Genomic DNA, 18,359 nt, shown 5'->3' with positions numbered 1-18,359 from the left:
CGCTGTTAGTCAACTGCAGATGAGTAAGACCAGAGAAATCACACTTGAAAGGTATGCTTTGTAGGTTATAATACCATGTAATCTACAGTAAGTAATAAGCCCCCTGTAGATTATATCAGCTTTTGAGGTGTCTTTGACCTCTCATGACTCCCGGCTCCATCCTACGGGTGTCAAACTCAAGCGTGCTTTCCACCCACACAGTGAATTTTATTTAAAAGAAATGTCAGCAGCTCCACAGAGAACCTAAATGAAGGGGTATCTGAGAAAGAAGGCAGTACGTGTTACTCCTTGGTGCGTTTCTGCTGTTACATTTTTGGAGCAGAAGTAAAATTTTTTTAAGTGAAAGTTGTAAACTTTGCAAAATAACAATGCAGTTGTCTTGACAAAGGCATAAGGAAATTCTGTTAATTTTTATTACCGGGCAATGTTGTCCTGACCTGAACGGCCCAAAGAAAGGGTAAAGAACCTGCAGTTTTCATTAAAGAGGAGGGTCGTTTTTGACACAAGAGGACCTGTTTGGAAGCCGAAGTTCTAGACCTGAGTTGCAACATCCACGGTATGTCCTAAGTAACTCTGTATGCTTAATAAGTTTTGAGGTGGTTTGTTCCAGTTCACATGCACTAGCAATACCTCGTAAGAGGCAAGATGGGAGAACATGTCATTTTCTTCCTTAAGTCTTTCTGTGCTGATTACACAACTTTTCGTTTTCTTTTACAGATTCTGGTTGATAGACTGTCGACAGACACAAGAATCTGTTACTTTTGCTTCCCAAGTGTACAGAGAGATTATCTGTGTCCCCTACATGGCCAAATTTGTGGTGTTTGCCAAGTCACATGATCCCATTGAAGCACGGTTAAGATGCTTTTGCATGACAGATGACAAGGTGGATAAAACTCTAGAACAACAAGAAAATTTTGCTGAAGTTGCCAGAAGCAGGGATGTAGAGGTACTGTACAAGAATATTAGTCTTCTCCATTTTCTTATGTATGTTTTAAAGCTAATATTTTCTGCCTTCTATCTGCCACAAGTACCGAAAAATTCTAGTGCCAACAAACACTGGCATGATGCAGTATCATGCATGACGCTAAGGTGGTGCATCTGCTTTTGTCAGGTGTAAGAGAAAAGTGTCTGCCAGATGTGAGTGGTGAAATCCTAGTCCCAACAGGCAGTCGCCAGTCTCTTGGTCCACAGTGCTCGTGGGAAGGTTAGCTATATTCAGCTGACTATTTGGGTCTTCCTGGGTCAACCTACAAAGGTGGAAGGTGATCGTGGGCTTCACCCACAAGGAAATCCAATCAGCTGATTATCAGAAGTCAGAAAGGAATTCCCTGTCTGGCTTTGGTAATACCGGTTTTTGCTTTCTCCATAGCGTGATCGGCATTCAAATGGGACATCCAGTGTGTTCCGAGGGCAGTCCTCAGCAATTAAAAAAATAGCTAGCAGGAACTTTAAGGTGGATTCAAGGAGACAGTAAATACAGAAGTGGGTTGGTTGAGTCTCTGTTAGGGGACTAAGGCTTAGAAAACCTATAGGACAAAACTGATTTGAAAGAATCTGGTTTCCCAAGATGCTGTATTATGGTGGACCCGTTGAACAGTGGTACTTAGAAACTGGACTGATTTTATGCCAGGAAATCAGGTAATAAAATGAAGTTGGGGGCTACCATTTAGTACAGCAGTTTCAGGTTCGTTGTTCTCCTTTTCTCTGGTGTCAGGGTCAGCATTCAGATTCAGAACTAGAGCAGATACTGCCAACTAAGTATTATGAAATCCACTTGAGATGGCCAGTTATGCGAGCAGGAGACATTGCCCGTGGCTTTTATTAAACAAAATGCTAAAATAGTCTGTAACAATTTTGTGTAGCTTGGCTGGGGTTTCAGGTGCACGATAAGACGTAAGTCGCCCAACAGCGAGCTGAGAGGAGCAGATGGGTTTTGTAAATGGACTTTTTACTCAGTTAACCTAAAACTAAGCTCTGTGGATGCAGGCTAGCCCTAAGGCCAATCCAGGTACCTCATAGTCATTTCTGTGGTGGTCCACAGTGATTACTTAGTTTTAATTAGCTGTGTAGCAAACTGCCAGGAGACACCTTGAATTTTTTAGTCACTAACTTAGATGAATGTCTCAGTAAAGATGAGTTTTGAGGGTGGTGGTCTTTGAGGAACTGTTATGTTCCTGAGCCTGACACTAAGTGGGCGTTGCCAGAAAAGGGGAGCTAGTCAAAGCCAAAAAGGACAGGTAAATCTCAACTTCCAGTTAACTCCGTAAATGAATATCACCGAAAAGGCAGTCAACAGTAGTCAGGTTTTGTCAGCATCTTGGCATACAAAGAAGTTAAACTAGCAGGTTCGAGTGATATTCTGCTTTACCAAAAAAAAAAAATAAAATTAAATCTGTTGCTGAACAGGCAAAAGCTTTCCTACGTGGAATCCAGCGAACTTCCTGCTAAGTGCAGTTTTTCTGGCTCTGTCAGCTTCCTCAGAAGGGATGACAAATTGAAAGTGCTTTAAATAGATGCATGGCATATTCTTCTGCTTAGTATGGTCTCTTTTCCTTGAGAATCCCACCTTTAAAAAATTTGTCCTCAATGTTCCTGAAGCTCTGACGGGCATTTCTTGTGCAGAGCAGCTAGACTGCAGGGAGATTAAACACAGGTAATTTCTGATTTAGGAAGTTTTTGCATTGGTAAAGAAGTCCTCTGCAACTTCATGATATTCCAAGACTGGCATCTTATCCTACCAGTCAAAACAAGGAGTTTTGGTTTGATTGCTGAAGGAAATATTTCTTGGACTGTTATGATAAGGCCGGGTTAGCAAAGTGTTCTAAAATTACAAGTAAAAAAAAAATTCCAAATAAAAATATAGATGGAGAATTTGCCCAGATTCACAATATTAAATACTCATTTTGTCATTTATAGTGTCAGACTATTGTTATCGAATTAACAATGTATTCCACTTGGGACTTAATAATCTGAAATGTTTCCACAGATTTTAGAAAACTGTACGTAACAAATCTTGTAAATGCTGACAAGTCCAAGCAATTTAAGAAATCGATCAAACCTACTGTAGAATTATGCTTAAGAAGAAATCCTAACCACCTCACTGCGATTAATTGCTGCTTTGCTGCTTGTTCATTTCCAACAGGTATTAGAAGGAAAACCCATCTACGTTGACTGCTTTGGCAATTTGGTGCCACTAACAAAGAGTGGGCAACATCATATATTCAGTTTTTTTGCCTTCAAAGAAAACAGACTTCCTCTCTTTGTTAAGGTAATGTTATCAGACGTGCCTATGGATGTGGGGTTTTGGGTTTTGTCTACTTCTGAGTTTGCAATAAACTCAGCAGGCTGAAGAACAGGTCCAAATTACTTTATTAATTAAATGTTGACTTGAGTAGTCAAAACAACCATAAGTGGCTACCTAAAACTTCGTAAAATTTTTCTCTAAATATAATTACCTGTGTCTGTGTTCTGCTATATATATGCAGGTGTCCAGAGCATTCCTTCAGAGCCCAGAATGGTACTTCTAGGAATGCTGTTCCCTACCTAATAATCTAAAGAGCTGATCAAGTCTGATGTTGTTTTTCTTTATCATGGTTCAATATATTGCAGGAAAAATGCAGAAATGGCAAAAAAAAAAAAGTCAGAAAACATTGTAGAATTGTCAGAAATCTATCAAAATATGATTATTGTGCCCTACACTTGTAAATATGCATGTGGCTGTAAGTACAGGTAGGACAGTTCTTCAACCAATCCTCCTCCCTTCAGCAGCAATGCAGAACTTCCTTGGGGGTGCAGTAAGCAAAGCCTGGCTCCTTTTCAGCTATTTCAACTTACGGTTTTACCGTATTTTTGAGAACAAAGGAAAAAGGAAGCCATTAATTTTGATAAATTCCTCACTGGAACCTCATTTTGTCCCTGCAGTGTTTTATTTTAAAAACTTTTATGCGAGTAGGAAGGTTTGTAAAACAAAAGCCAAGACAAACAACCTCCGTTCCTCCGCAATTAACCGATGCTTTAGAGCCAGCGGCACAAACACCGCGGGCTCGTCTGCGTCGTCCGTGAGATCTGCAGGGAGCAGTCAGTCATGTAAAAAATCGCTCTCACTGTGGTCTGTGCTAGCAGCAGCGAGGGCTGCTGTCACCGAGCCACCGTCACCTCCTCTTCTGGAGAGAGAGATCCAGAGGGCACTGCAAACCTCTTCCCACAAACTTTTCCTTCTACTGGGACATCTCGGGTGCCCTATTAGCGTTACATGAAAGAGTCAGAGAGAAATGCTTTATGCATGGAAACTTCCAAAAAGTGGAGAAAATCCACCCACTCCCTCATTGCATTAAATTTGCTGTATGCTGCTAGACAACTTTGAAACTTGCTCTCTCCTTTCCAGCAATATTTTGTAAGCTTGTTTTAAATCAGCGCTTGATCTATGCCGCCACCTACTTTGCATATTTTTCTCCATTGTGTATTTTCCAAAATATCTTCAAAAGCATGTTGTATCTTTGCATCTAGTATTTTCAGTCTGATAAAGTTAATACTTACGGATGTAATTGTATCATTTTACCAGTTCAGAAAACTAAGAATGAGGTAATGCTTTCAGTTGTATTTCTTCCGTGATATTGTACGGGATCCTCCTGGCATTTTGTACAGAAGCTAAAACTACCTCACCAACAAGTGCTGATGCTCATTTCTACTAACAACTGTGAACGAGATTTTTCTGAGATTCACTGCAAAATCTTACAGTGTGGCATGATGTACTGTCACACCTATAGACATATTCCAGCAAATTCCATCATTCTAATATGATGTATCAGTACATTTGACAAAACAGTTTGCAAGAGAAGAAAAATGAAGTGTAATCTTTCACTATTTTCAGCCACTCAGCCAAAAGAGTAGCCAAGTGAACAAAAAGACAATATTTAATACAAAAATGTGGAGTATATGCTTGTGTCTTCTCTTGCTTTGATGCACAAATACCTCTGTAGGTACGTTTACAGACAAGCCTACGTGGACTTGTTCTCCCACATCTAGCCTCTTTCTGCTAAGTATTTTTTGACTGGCACACGTAGATCATGCAGCAAAATAGCAAAATAACAGCTTAAACGTCAGTATGTTTGCTCTACCAGGTGCGAGATACCACTCAAGAACCCTGTGGACGATTATCATTCATGAAGGAGCCAAAGTCTACGAGAGGCCTCGTTCATCAAGCCATATGCAATTTAAACATCACTTTACCCATTTACACAAAGGTACTGTGAAATTATACTGATTTATAGTCACCAGCATTGTATCGTAAACAAGAACTGAGTAAAAGGGCAAGATATTGTTAAAGATGTGTAGTCAGGTATTTTAAAGAAGAATAAATACCACCCAAGGGCTTTCAGTTTCTTGGGTTTGGCACTCTTAAAGCCAGTGTTCAGAGATGTCACCAAATACTTTCCGAGGAATCGGAAGAGATGACAGAACGGAGACGAAAGTCCAGTTTGCACTACATAGCTCCCGTGGTTTCATTTGGTGTTGCGCACGACCTGTGCTAATCTTATTTTGTACAGCAATTTTACCCAGAGTCCGTCCAGGGGTGACCCAGGTGTGGGACTCCCTCAGTACCTCTGGGTTCATTTTTTCTTTTACCAAAGACTTCCCACACTGTCTAACCGTGTCTTGTGACACCGCTCTGGAGATGAAGTTACCGTTTGTACCTGTTTCACAACGGGTAAGGATAACGTCTGTAGATCGTACAATGTTCTTAAGGTGTGAGGGACAGAAGGGCTGAAAGTTACTTGTCATTTTTTTTTCATTTGCCAATTTGAAAGTTAATGGGCTTTGCAGTAGCATTTGCAGCTAACTGCCTGCCTTGTTTATCTGTGGTGCTAGTGATAAAACTATAGCAGACTTGAGCTCTAGCATTTGGGAAGTTTATAGCAGTGCCGAAAATATGTTCTTAGACTAGATTTTAATATTACCTTGACTTTTGGCACTGACTTTTCTTCCTACATCTGAACAATTCCTTCAAGAATCTATAAGTACGTCACGTGGTGTAAATGGTCTTTCTTCAGAACAGTCAGTAATGTGCTCGGGGAAGAAAATGGTCCAATATCAAGGGCAGAAAAAGGAAAACTCTGGTATGAGTTAGTATTTGTAAGTAACAAGATGGAGACCAGTTGATTTCTCATAAATCATGGGAGTGCCCTTGATTTCTGTTGAAGTGAGATCAGGTTATTAAGAAGCACTTGTTTCCTTAGAAAGAGTCAGTTTATTGCTATTCTGTGATAACTTGGATTTTTTACTGTTCTTGTCAGTTTAGGAGCTGCATGCCTTTTAGGAATGTATTACGCTGTTTGCTCAAAATCTTGCCTGTTGGTGTTCATTTTTTCTCAGCATTTTTTGCCTATAATATAATCTTTATTATAGCATTTTTGTGTAATTTAAAGATAACACATCTCAACATATTTTAGCTTTCAATGGGTAATGTTCTTTTAACTATTTCAAGAAGTTATTTGTACTAATTTATGGGTGCAAAAGCATGTGTATATATTAAGTTTTGGTACAAATAAGGATCCCTAGAAGTCTAACACCCAGAAGCAACTTTTCTGTTTGTAATTTGCTTGAATCTGTAGCTTTTTGTGTTTTAAACTGACAGGATAGTTCTGCTGCTTTTTGACATCATAAATCAATTGCAGAAACATACTGCAATTTCTTCTTTTCTGTTAATATAAATATTGTCAGAAGTTATTTTTTCCCACTCTACTCTTCTGAAAAAAATTGCATTTTGCCTGCTCTGTTTTCCCCTTCTCTTTCTGCATGGCATTTCGGAACTGAAAGGAATCAGAATCAGATCAAGAACAAGAAGAAGAGGTAATGTTGCTATAACAGCATGTTATTGCTTATGCATACCACTAAAGCACAACTAACAGATATCACTTGGAAGATTAAATCTATAGTGAAACAGTCCTATCAATCATTACCTCAGGGCTGCAAAAGCAATAGAGAGGAGCGCACTTAAAAGGGTCTTGCCCAGGCTCTCTTTTGGAATTTAGAGTTTGATTTTCCCTACATTAAAATTGAAGTTTTATTGATTCAGAGGCGCTGATTTTGCAGGCATATTATAATAGTTCATTTTGCTTTCCAAACAGTTCCTTAATAATTTCAAAATTATTTTGCTCAAGAATAAGGCACACAAGCGTAACTCTCTAAGCTTTATTCTCTGCGGCACAAAAAAGGGGAAATGGGACTGGGGTTTTCTGATTCGGAGAACCATCCCGCATCCTAAAAATAACGTAGAGTTGCTGCTGGACTTGTCTAAACTATCATTGGCACAGTATGCGTTTTGTTATCACCCCTCAGCATGGTCTGAATATGCTTCCTCTAGTGAGTGGTGGTAGGTGGGGGAGAACGGAGGCAGAGGAACAGACCTAAATCCAACAATTACCGCCAGCAGCGAGTTCCCCACTTGGGTTGGGGGGAGTCGGAGACCAGATTGCAAATGAATGCGCTCCCTGTGTCCCTGAAAGGGCTGCAGTGCACATCTTGTCCATTTCTAGCATCCAATAGACTGGATCTTACAGATTTCCAAGTTCAATTACTGAAGTCCAGTACAGAATCAGTGTTAACCCAGAAGTTGCAAGTAAGTTCACCCCAAGTAAAAGGTGGAGTTTTCATCTTTAGCATAAACTGAATTGCATCTTTATGCAGAAATGTGGCCAGCTCCCCTCAGCCTTCCCAGCCCTGTTCTGGCAGCTGTAGATGTTTCTTAAGGTCTGACCCCTACATGAATGAGTAACGTTAGAAAAGCATCCCTGCGTTTTGGTGATGTTCAGCTGTTGGAAAGAAGTGAGAGTGCCAGCACTGTGAGAAGGGCCTGCTCCCCAAAGCCGTTGGACATCTTTTCCATGCACTGCAAAATGGAGTTCAGAAGTTTTGCTGCAAGGATTGCAGTTTCCTAAATGGAGTTCAGAAGTTTTGCTGCAAGGATTGTAGTTTCCTAGCATCATCACAGAAATATTTACCACTCCTATTTCAGTGCTGAAATACAGGTGCTGTCACGTGAACACATGGCCAAAGTTTTAAAGCTACATTTGTTCAGAAGGTAACATTTCTTACCAGGCTAAATTTTAATTACTTGTTTGTTTACTTTATTCATTTTTATCTTAAGAATATTAATTCATGTGCTGACATAATTCCAGACTGATTTGGAGGAACTTAAAATAAGGGGAATTAAAGTATCCCAGGGATCCTAGATTACCACACAGGGCAATCTGTGCATCAGAGGAATTCATACTCTTATGGATCCGTAATACACTCTGCTAAGTGGGAAGTTTTATAACATGAGCCTAAATGATGGCAGGGCGTGTATGAACACGTAAGTGCTGCCAGTGATTAACTTGTATTCATTTTCAATTTATGGAGAAGCAAGAATTGGTAACATCTTAACTGAGACAATATATTGCATTTATCTTTATAAACATGTAAAACCTTTTCAATACTCACTAAAAAACTATGTTGGGGCCTTTAACATACACAGTATATTGTATCAACAGTACTGCACAGCTGATTTTCATTCCTCACAGCCATCCTAGCACCACAAGTTTGTATAGGAAGTGAAATGTTTAGCGCTACTTTGAACTTTGGCAGGGGGGTTGGAACTAGATGACCTTTGAGGTCCCTTTCAACCCAAACCATTCTGTGATTCTATATCCAGCTTTACACGACAAAGATCTTTTTTTTTTTTTTTTGCTTGTGTGGACAAATGATTGTGCTAGCAGAACTGAAAAAAAGTCAAACTATGAGGCAGCTTCAAAAATGTGCTGCATGAATTTTCATAGGCTGACATTGCATTTTTTTAATTTTTTTTTTTTTTTTTTTTTTTTTTTTTGGCAAGGGCTATGTTTTCTTTTGAGTAACAGAAGAATTGTATGGCTTTTTCAATCTATACCCAAAGACACACCGAAAAATCAAAAAGATGGCCGCTGAGGGCCATCACTACTTCCATGTAGAGGTAGCAGCAGCTATTAGGGGCATCAAGGCCTAGTTCTTGCCTGAGGGAGGCAGGAGCAAGGCTGCAGTCATTTCTGCTGCATGTGCTTTTCATCATCGCACAGTACAGAGGCAAAAATGCAAACCCTGGGCCCAGAATGAATACGCACAGTGAAACAAGGCCTAAAGCACGCTAGTTGCCTTCCGGGTGGGACATACGCCTTCAGATGACCATGCTGGACTTGTTTGCCTTAAGTGGAAAGGAATCAATTAAGAACATTGCAACAACATAGCCAGTAATACAAAAGTCTGGGTCCTTTATACTGCTGGTCGCATTTAAAGAAAAATACATTGCAACATTTTGCATCTACTATTGGCCATAACTATAGCAAAGTAACCATTTTTCTGCTATTAGAAGCACTAAATAAATGGAGCTGTGCTTTTACCATTATTTTAAATACTTTCTTGGTTCCATCTAAGTCCATACAGCTAGTGGATTTGACTCATCCTGTACTACTTCACTAGTGAATTTCTATATATTGATTATATTTGAACTTTTAAATTTCCCCCTTTTTTCTCTTCCAGGTTGATATGACTTCAGAAAAAAGTAAGATTTTCTTTTTTTTTTTTTTCTTTAGATGTTATAATGCAGTTTGTATGAAAGATGATTAAGAATAAAGATAAGCATGAAAGAGAGCTAAGCTTTAACTGCTATTGCTAATAACATCAATACTTTAAAACTGTAATAGAAAACAACTAAATAACAAAGCAGCTATCCAATTAAATACATTTTAATGTACAAATTAACAAGTAATACAGTTTAAAACAGTTCATCTAAGCATTTACTTTCCTTTGACATCCCTAGTGATCCCGCTATTGCTATTTTGCTTGTATGAATGCTCATCCCTCCATTTTTTTATTTTGACCATTTGTTGCCTCATATTAGAGATAAATGACAGTATCACTTTTAATGAAAAGATAAATAATACTCCAATATATTTCATTAAATACAACTGTGCAAAAAAGTGATACTGTCCAAAGTAATCAGGCTGTTTAACCCTTCTCCCTGTGCGCGCCCCCCCCCACTTACTGTGGTGAAATATGACTGGAAATACGACTGCTACGCTTGGTGCAGCATATATACCCTTTGTGTGTACAGAATCAGGCCATTATTATTAGAACCTGAGGGTGAGTGGTTCACAATGCCAAAGATCTCCATTATTGAAGGTGCAAATCAAACAAATACATGTTCGGTCTGAAGAGTATCCTGTTTTCAGACGCAGTGGTTTCTTAGATTGTTTTAGGCACATAATGACTTCTGTCTTGTTTCCAGTTTAAAGTGCAACGCCTTGCCTTTAAGGGTTAGTTATTATCAATGTGCTGTGTACATGTTTAAATTGGAAAGACAACAGCACCATGATCCTGAAGATCAAATGGATGATCGTTCCCCTATAACCTCCTTTGTCTGAAGCAGAAATGCTTCACCTAGAGAATAAAAAGACATCAGGCTGACAAAATAGCTAATAACATGGTGGGAAATGGCATTCACCATGATTAACAACATTATTAGTACCAGATTTTTGCTCTAATTCATTATTATTTGCACCAGGATGACTAATTTCATCAAGGTGGAAAAGACACGCCATAGTATAGCCAGCAGAGTGGAATTTCGGCTGTGCCATGACTCATCTTGGGCATGGGAAATGGGCGGTGGATTCAACAGAACAGTAGAATGTACAGGTGAAAGAGGGCTTGAATAGCCCTCCCCTTGCCACGCTGATTGACTCAGTGTGGTATGCCCACCCTAAGGAAGGTGGCGGGATGCAGGTTTGGTGAGGTTGCTCAGTTGCAGCTGTCACAGACTCCTAAATGCAACACAGCACACAGCCAGAGTTTTTGGTGACTCATACTGGATGAATGAAAATACCAGTCAGGTAGCGATTTAGTTTTGCCACTTCTTCCTTTGGCTTGATGGAGAACTAGTTTGAGAATTAGGTAGAGCAGCTGCAAGCAGGACAGTGAGAGAGAGAAACTGTTCCCAGGAATCCTTAGAAGTGTAATTAACAAACACGGAAGAGACCAACAAGTGCCTGCTTAAAGACCACTGAGATGGCTCACATCAGGATATCCAAATTGCTGGAAAACAGAATTACAAGCAAGCAACTTCTTTTCAGGCAGTTAGCCCAGTTCCCTTATACTTCTGCTAATGGTCGTCTTCAGTTGAAATAACTTCTAATTGCAGTGAGGCAATCTATAAGTGACTGATTTTTTTTTGGCCCAGTAGTTGTGCCGTTCAGTAAGAAGTAGGACTTCTACTTCCAGCTTACTGTCTATTGATTGCACAAATGAGACAAATATTTCACCACAGTATGTTTAACAAAATTTTCATGTACCTTTAATTTGTATGATTAATTTTTAGAGCTATTGTTTTTTAACTGGAAGCTACATACGCAGCAGCATTTGCAACACCTTTGCTTTGCATGGAAATAACTTGCCTTACATGAATTGTATGTATGTGTCTAGTGTGACTGTCTCTGATTTTTGGTTGCCATACATTACATTTTTTAAAACTTTGAAATCACTTCTAAGTTGATTCACAGTTTTTTATTATCTCTCCTTTCCTTCTCTGTCCTCTCTTTCCTCAGTCAATTCATTAGTTGTCAATGAGGATGTTCCAAGGAAAGGACCATGCCTCTTAAAACAAAAGAATGTTTGTTTCATTGTTTAGGTGTGAAATCCCCTTAGATGAAATGCCGGTTTGCAGCTGATTCAGATTTCTACCTATTTGATCCTATTTTAGATTACTGCAGAATTACTTTTAACTTTTTATTTTGGTCATTAAGAAAAAAAATGTTAACGCAACGTTATTCTGACAGTTTGCTAACACTGGCTTTCTCTTAGAGGAAATCGACTTTCAATCAGTTCTAATGCTTTCCCCCTTTTTTCTTGTTTATTTTTATTTGAACATTGATCTGTAACATCTGAACAATCTTGAGATGCCTATCTTTGTGTAACTTCACTGTGTTTCTTCTGTTTTTAGTTTTAAATTCTGTTGTTGTTGTTTTGGTTTTTTTTTAGTGATGTCCCAGTTTGGTTTATTACAGCTTTGATAATGTACGTGTGGTTGTGCTATATTGACACAGTTAAGCAAGTTATTTCCTGCCATTTTCCTTTTCAGTTGTGGTTTTGTTTTGTTTTTTTTCCCCTGCCCTGTTAGCTTTGCTTTGCTCTTGTACCCTCAGATCTTGTGGATCCACCATTCCCGGCCCATTTTGTTGACCTTCCCACCACTGCAACCAAAGACTGTCATTTTCAGTCCTGATTACATTTTCCAATCTCTATTTTTGATTTCCATTTTACTTTCAATGTTTTTCATTCGCATCAAAGATGACGAGACAGAATCGACAGAAACATCTATCCTGAAAAGCCATCTGGTTAATGAAGTCCCTGTACTAGCCAGTCCAGACCTGTTGTCTGAAGTTTCTGAGATGAAACAAGATCTGATCAAAATGACTGCCATCTTGACAACTGACCCCTCTGATAAATCAGGCTCCATTAAAGTGAAAGATCTTGGAAAACCCGCTGAAGAAGAGCCAGGAGAGCCTTTTGAAATAGTTGAGAGAGTGAAAGAAGACTTAGAAAAAGTAAATGAAATTCTGAGAGGTGGATCTTATACCAGCGAAGAACATGTTTTGCAGAAGTCTCTTTCCAAACAAGAACTTGTAGAAGAAGAATGGGTCATTGTCAGTGATGAAGAAATTGAAGAGGCCAGAAGGAATGCTCCTTTAGAAGTCACTGAACCTACCTGCGTAGAAGTCAGGGTGGACAAAGGGACAACAAAAACGGAGAAGCCAGACATGACAGGAATGGTAGACTACCTTACAGAGGATTTAAAAACATACGTTTCTCTTCACGAGGTACAGCCACAAGCCTTACAGGAAGACTTAGTAGAAGAGAGATTTGAAGCTGTAGTGATAAGCAGGGATTCTGAAAAAGGAGGACAAGAGTCTCCGACCACTGAGGCACAAAGTCCGCAGGAGCAACACAAGCCAGCCTTAGACATTAAAAAGCCGGTTAGGACAAAATTAAGAGACAAGCAAAAGCAAAAGGAAGGCAAGGTGCACAGCAGCGAGGAACAATCGGGACGAACGAAGCTCGCTTCAGACGAGTCAGTAGGTGAGGAACCTGGCTTAACACCGACGAGTGCCCCTGAGGCTAAAGCTGTGTCCCCTGTTATCGAGGAAACTCCTATTGGCTCAATAAAAGATAAAGTTAAAGCTCTTCAGAAACGAGTGGAAGATGAGCAGAAAATACGGTCGAAACTACCTGTCAGAATTCAAACCAGAGAGGGCACTGCTGAAAAGGCTTCTAAAAGACCAGCGCAAGTCAAAAAGCCGGTGGGGCACAAAGTGCAACCGCCTGTTTCACCGTCTTCTAAGACGGAAAGACTTGAAGAGACCATGTCAGTTCGTGAGCTGATGAAAGCCTTCCAGTCAGGTCAAGACCCCTCCAAGAATGTATCTGGACTGTTTGAGCACAAGTCCGTCAAACAGAAGCAGCAGGTGCCCGAGAAGGAAACAACACGGAGAAAAACAATTTCTTCACAAAGCGAAACAAGACGAGTATCAAGCCACAAGACGGATAAACAGAAAGACAAACCGAGCACGATATTAAAAGCGGAGAAAGAGCCACAATCAAAAAAAGGAAAACTGCATATTTCTACTGTTGAAATTACCAAGAAAGCTGTGGGTAAAGAGCAGGTAAAAGCGCAGAGCAAAAAACCAGCTGAACCTCTCCCTCCAGTGTTTGATGATGAAAGTGCCAAAGATACGGCAGCTGTGAAGGGCAGGACTTGTGATGACCAAGGAGATACCGACTTCCAGATCAGCCCCGACAGGAAAACCTCAACAGACTTCTCTGATGTCATTAAAGAAGAACTGGAGGATAATGACAAATACCAACAGTTCCGACACCTTTCAGTGACAGAGGAGGGAGAGCTTAACTTGGAGCAAGTACTGACCAGTCCTTTCAGCGTTGCTTTTCCCACAGAGTACGTGAAAGATGGATTCCTTCCTGCTCTTTCTCTGCAAAGTGCCGCTTTTGATGGGAGCTCAGAGAGCCTCAAGCATGAAGGTGTGGCCGATTCTCCAGGTAGTCTGCTTGACGGAACCCCTCAGATCAGCTCTGAGGAAAGTTATAAGCATGAGGGTCTGGCAGAGACTCCAGAAACAAGCCCTGAAAGCCTTTCCTTCTCGCCAAAGAAAACCGATGAGCAAATTGAAGAAGCTAAAGGAGCAGCTAAAGCACAGACAGCAGCAGAAACATGTTCTCCGAAGGAACTCTCTCCAAAGGAAGATGAAAAAGGTATTACTCAAAGAGAGCTAGATGCTGTTACTGAGACTAGTAAGTCTCATTCTGACCATGTATCAGAAGAGCTTGTACCTACAGCCTCTGAAGAAGAGGCTGATAAACTTAAAGAAAGTAGCTCAGCTTCCATTATGAAAGATATTAGCAGGGATAAAGAATCCACAACCACTGCACAGTTAACTTCTGAAACACATGACACTGCTTTAGAGAAAGAAAAAGATATAACCTGTGAACGCCGTGTTGTGGTTAGAAGCCCCCAGAAATTGGAACTTTCACTTGCTAGCCATGATAGTGAAAGCTTTAGCCCAGTTGCAGATGACTCTGTGGCGATAAGTCATAAAGACTCCCTGGAAGCCAGCCCAGTGCTAGAAGATAACTCATCACACAAAACGCCTGACTCTTTGGAGCCCAGTCCTATGAAAGAGTCTCCCTGCCGTGATTCCCTTGAAAGTAGCCCTGTAGAGCAAACAGTGAAGGCTGGTATTTTGGGGCAGGGTCCTCTTCAGTCTGTCCTTAGCAAAGGAGACCCCTGCCCAGAGCTGGCATCGGTGCGTTCCAGGATTCTCCGTGACCCTGAGGGAAGTGCTGATGACGACAGTCTAGAACAAACATCCCTCATGGAGAGTTCAGGGAAAAGTCCTCTTTCGCCTGAAACTCCTAGTTCTGAAGAAATTAGCTATGAAATCACACCTAAAACAGCAGACTCGCAGGCACTGTCGAACATACCAAAGTCAGCTGCGATCCCTGAAGTCAGCGAAGAACCAGAGGATGATTCAGAAAGCGAACCAAAGAAGAGATTCACCCCTGAAGAGGAGATGTTTAAAATGGTGACCAAAATCAAAATGTTTGATGAATTAGAACAAGAAGCAAAACAGAAGAGAGATTACAAAAAGGATGGTAAGCAAGATGAAGCTTCTGTAGTGGCTGATTCAGAAGGTGCATGTGAAGCTGAAGAACCACAGGCCACAGCTGCAGAAGAAAAAGGTATACCTACAGTGGCGATGTCTGCAGCCGAATCTAGAAAAGGTTCTTCCTCTTCAGAAAGCGAGCCGGAATTGACTCAGCTCAAAAAAGAAGCCGACTCAGGCCTCTTAATGGAGCCTGTGATCCGAGTGCAGCCACCCTCACCGTTACCATCCAGTATCGACTCCAGTTCTAGCCCCGACGAAGCAGGTTTTCAACCCATCGATTCGAAACAATGTTCTATCACGATAGGTGCAGTGCAAGCAGAACAGGAGAAGCCAACAGAAGGTGACAAAGAGGAACCACTTGCCCTTGGGAGCAGCTGTAAGGCTTCCACAACAGGCTCGGGCACTTGTCATTCTGATGGTTGCATATCGGCAGAAACCGACGAATCAAAATGCGGCGGTCCGGGCGACTGTGAGATGGTTAGTCCTGACGGCCCAGTCACACGGTCTGGGGGCGCTCAGTGTCATTCCACATGTGATGGTTCTCGAAAAGAAGGCCACGTTGAGTCTTCACTGACATTACAGCAACATGGTACTACCGAAAAAGATGTCAAAACCGCGGCATTGTTAACACACACAGATCTCATTTCTACAGGAGCCGTGTCGGAGAAAGTAGAGGGTAGTTCTTGTGGACACGCTACCTCTGTACCACAAGAGGGCAAACTAGCTGAAGACGATACCGCTGGCCATTCTGCTTTGGGAGAAGCAGATACAGATTTTGAAACATCTCGAAGAGAAATTCCTGCCGAGGACCCCTTGGCAGAGTATTCATCCTTTGCCACTGAAACGGTGGAACTTGAAAGTCATGTAGCAGACGCTGCCGAAAGCAGCACTCCTTATATAGTAAGCCCTTACGAAAATGTCTCTTCTGAGCATTTCTTTACTGACTGTGAAAGGAAAGTAGGATCTGGTAAAAGTCTGCTATCTAGGGAAACCTATTCTGTTGAAGAAGGACAAGAGCAGACCAGTGAGGCTTTACTTAGCAGAGATGCAGGTAGTGAATATCACTCCTCAGAGGAAGTATATATGGAAATAGAGCCAAAACCAGAGGGTGCATTTCAGGATATGTCACAAGGGTCATCAGCATCAGATTCCACGAAAGTAGCTGAATCTGCCCTGGAGGATCTAAGAGATGAAACAGAGAAATTGATGGGTCAAGTTGTCATCACTAAAACTGATGTGGATTCTGACATGTGGAGTGAAATACGTGAAGACGATGAAGCTTTTGAAGCTCGGGTGAAAGAAGAGGAACAAAAGATATTTGGGTTGATGGTAGACAGGCGATCGCAAGGCACAACACCCGATACAACACCGGCCAGAACACCCACCGAAGAAGGGACGCCGCTTAGCGAACAAAATCCTTTTCTTTTTCAGGAAGGAAAGTTGTTTGAAATGACTAGAAGTGGAGCCATCGACATGACCAAAAGGAACTATCCGGATGAAAGCTTTCACTTCTTCCAAATGGGGCAGCAGCCTCAGGAAGAAGTCTCTTTATCTGAAGAAGTGAAAGAAGCAGCAGAGGTGGAATCTTCTAAGATGAAGAGCTCACCAGGTCCATTTTCACCTTCAGAAGCAGAGGACTCGGATATACAAGAAAAAGATAAGTTAAAATATTCACCCCCAGCATCTGAGTCTAGTGATAAATCAGAAGAAATGACGGGTGAAGGTGTCGGCGTAGGCACCGCAAAAGCAGATCTTAAATCCAGAATTCCAATTAAAATGGGTATATCAGCTTCTTCAAAATCACCAAAGAAAGAAACTGCTGCCTCTGAAGCTGAGCCCCTCTCCAGAATGGAGAATGACACAGTTGATAGCAGTCAGGTGCCTTGCCCTACCTCTCCTGAGGAGTCCGTAGAGGAAGATGAATTAGATTTTTCCAAAGTCACTAGGTTAGTTTGTTCTGAACAGGGCGACGAGTCCCCGGACTCTTCTCCGGAGGAACAGAGATCTGTGATTGAAATCCCTACTGCTCTAATGGAGAGAGTGCCTTCTTGTGAAAGCAAATCCAAAATTCCTGTAAGAACAGTTGCTGCTGCATTGCAATCCTTGCAACAATCGGAAGACGAGGGCCTTCCCGCAGACGGCTTCCTAGATGGTTTGCAGTGCGAAGGAAAAGATGACCAAGCGAAACCAAAGTCTAAAATTCCTGTCAAAGCAGCTTTCCAAAAAGCTGAACAGTATACATACACAGACGCATCTGTCCGCACGCTGGAGTCACCCAAAGCTCTTGACACGACAAGTAAACTACCTATGAAACAAGATAACCGCAGTAAATCTGAATCTGATGCAAGTATTCCCATGGACCCAAAGACTAAACGTTCAATAAAAGCTAGGAGTTATGCCGAGGCAGAAGCAGAGACCAGGGAGAGGGAGAGAGAGATGAAGCTTGAGCTAGACTCAGATGAGGCAACAACAGCAAGACCCAAGGTATTTTCATCGCGGTTGCCAGTCAAAAGCAGAAGCACTACAGCCTCCCGCAGTGCTTTTAGTCCCACCAAAGAAAGTAAGGAACATTTTTTTGACCTTTACAAAAACTCCATAGAATTCTTTGAAGAAATTAGTGATGAAGCTTCTAAATTAGTGGAAAGACTCACGCAGTCAGAGAGAGACCAAGAATTAGTTTCAGATGATGAAAGCAGTAGCGCCCTAGAAGTTTCAGTTATTGAAAATGTGCCATCCAGTGAGACTCAGCAGTCAGTTCCTGAAGACATCTTTGACACCAGACCCATTTGGGATGAGTCTGTAGAGACTCAGATTGAACGTATCCCCGATGAAAATGTCCATGACCATGCCGAAGGTATTTGCCAACGACTGGGATTCCCTGTGCAACGCATGTCATTAATTAAACTTTTTGGTTTTTTTGTTTGTTTGTTTTCTTTGGGGTGTGTGCGTATGTATGTTTGTATACACGTGTAATGTGCGTGGCATTTTCTTTTAAGCTTTTGGTGGTTCGTTGTGGTGTATTTTTTTTTTCCCCTGTGAGCTGTGTGGTTTTTTGTGTCGTGTCTGTATTTTTCTTGTCTGTGAAACAATCTCAAGATTGCAAACCATGAACAC

The 18,359-nt window shown here is 41.2% G+C and overlaps 1 protein-coding gene across 1 annotated transcript in view; it reads left to right on the top strand.

Annotated features, from left to right (window-relative positions):
• Nucleotides 1–18,359, top strand: part of ANK2 (ankyrin 2) — a 159,998-nt gene that overhangs the window by 125,057 nt on the left and 16,582 nt on the right. Inside the window, exons 37-42 of the mRNA XM_086464118.1 lie at nucleotides 718–946; nucleotides 3,143–3,268; nucleotides 5,121–5,243; nucleotides 6,817–6,849; nucleotides 9,553–9,574; nucleotides 12,355–18,099. Of these exons, the coding sequence (XP_086320244.1) occupies nucleotides 718–946; nucleotides 3,143–3,268; nucleotides 5,121–5,243; nucleotides 6,817–6,849; nucleotides 9,553–9,574; nucleotides 12,355–18,099 (6,278 nt within the window). The remainder of the gene's footprint in view (nucleotides 1–717; nucleotides 947–3,142; nucleotides 3,269–5,120; nucleotides 5,244–6,816; nucleotides 6,850–9,552; nucleotides 9,575–12,354; nucleotides 18,100–18,359) is intronic.

Source organism: Leptosomus discolor, chromosome 4 (genome assembly GCF_034619465.1).
Source record: "Leptosomus discolor isolate bLepDis1 chromosome 4, bLepDis1.hap2, whole genome shotgun sequence".
Taxonomy (NCBI): Eukaryota; Metazoa; Chordata; class Aves; order Leptosomiformes; family Leptosomidae; genus Leptosomus; species Leptosomus discolor.
The sequence above is the reverse complement of the archived record's forward strand: the minus strand, read 5'-3'. Positions and strand labels throughout refer to the sequence as shown.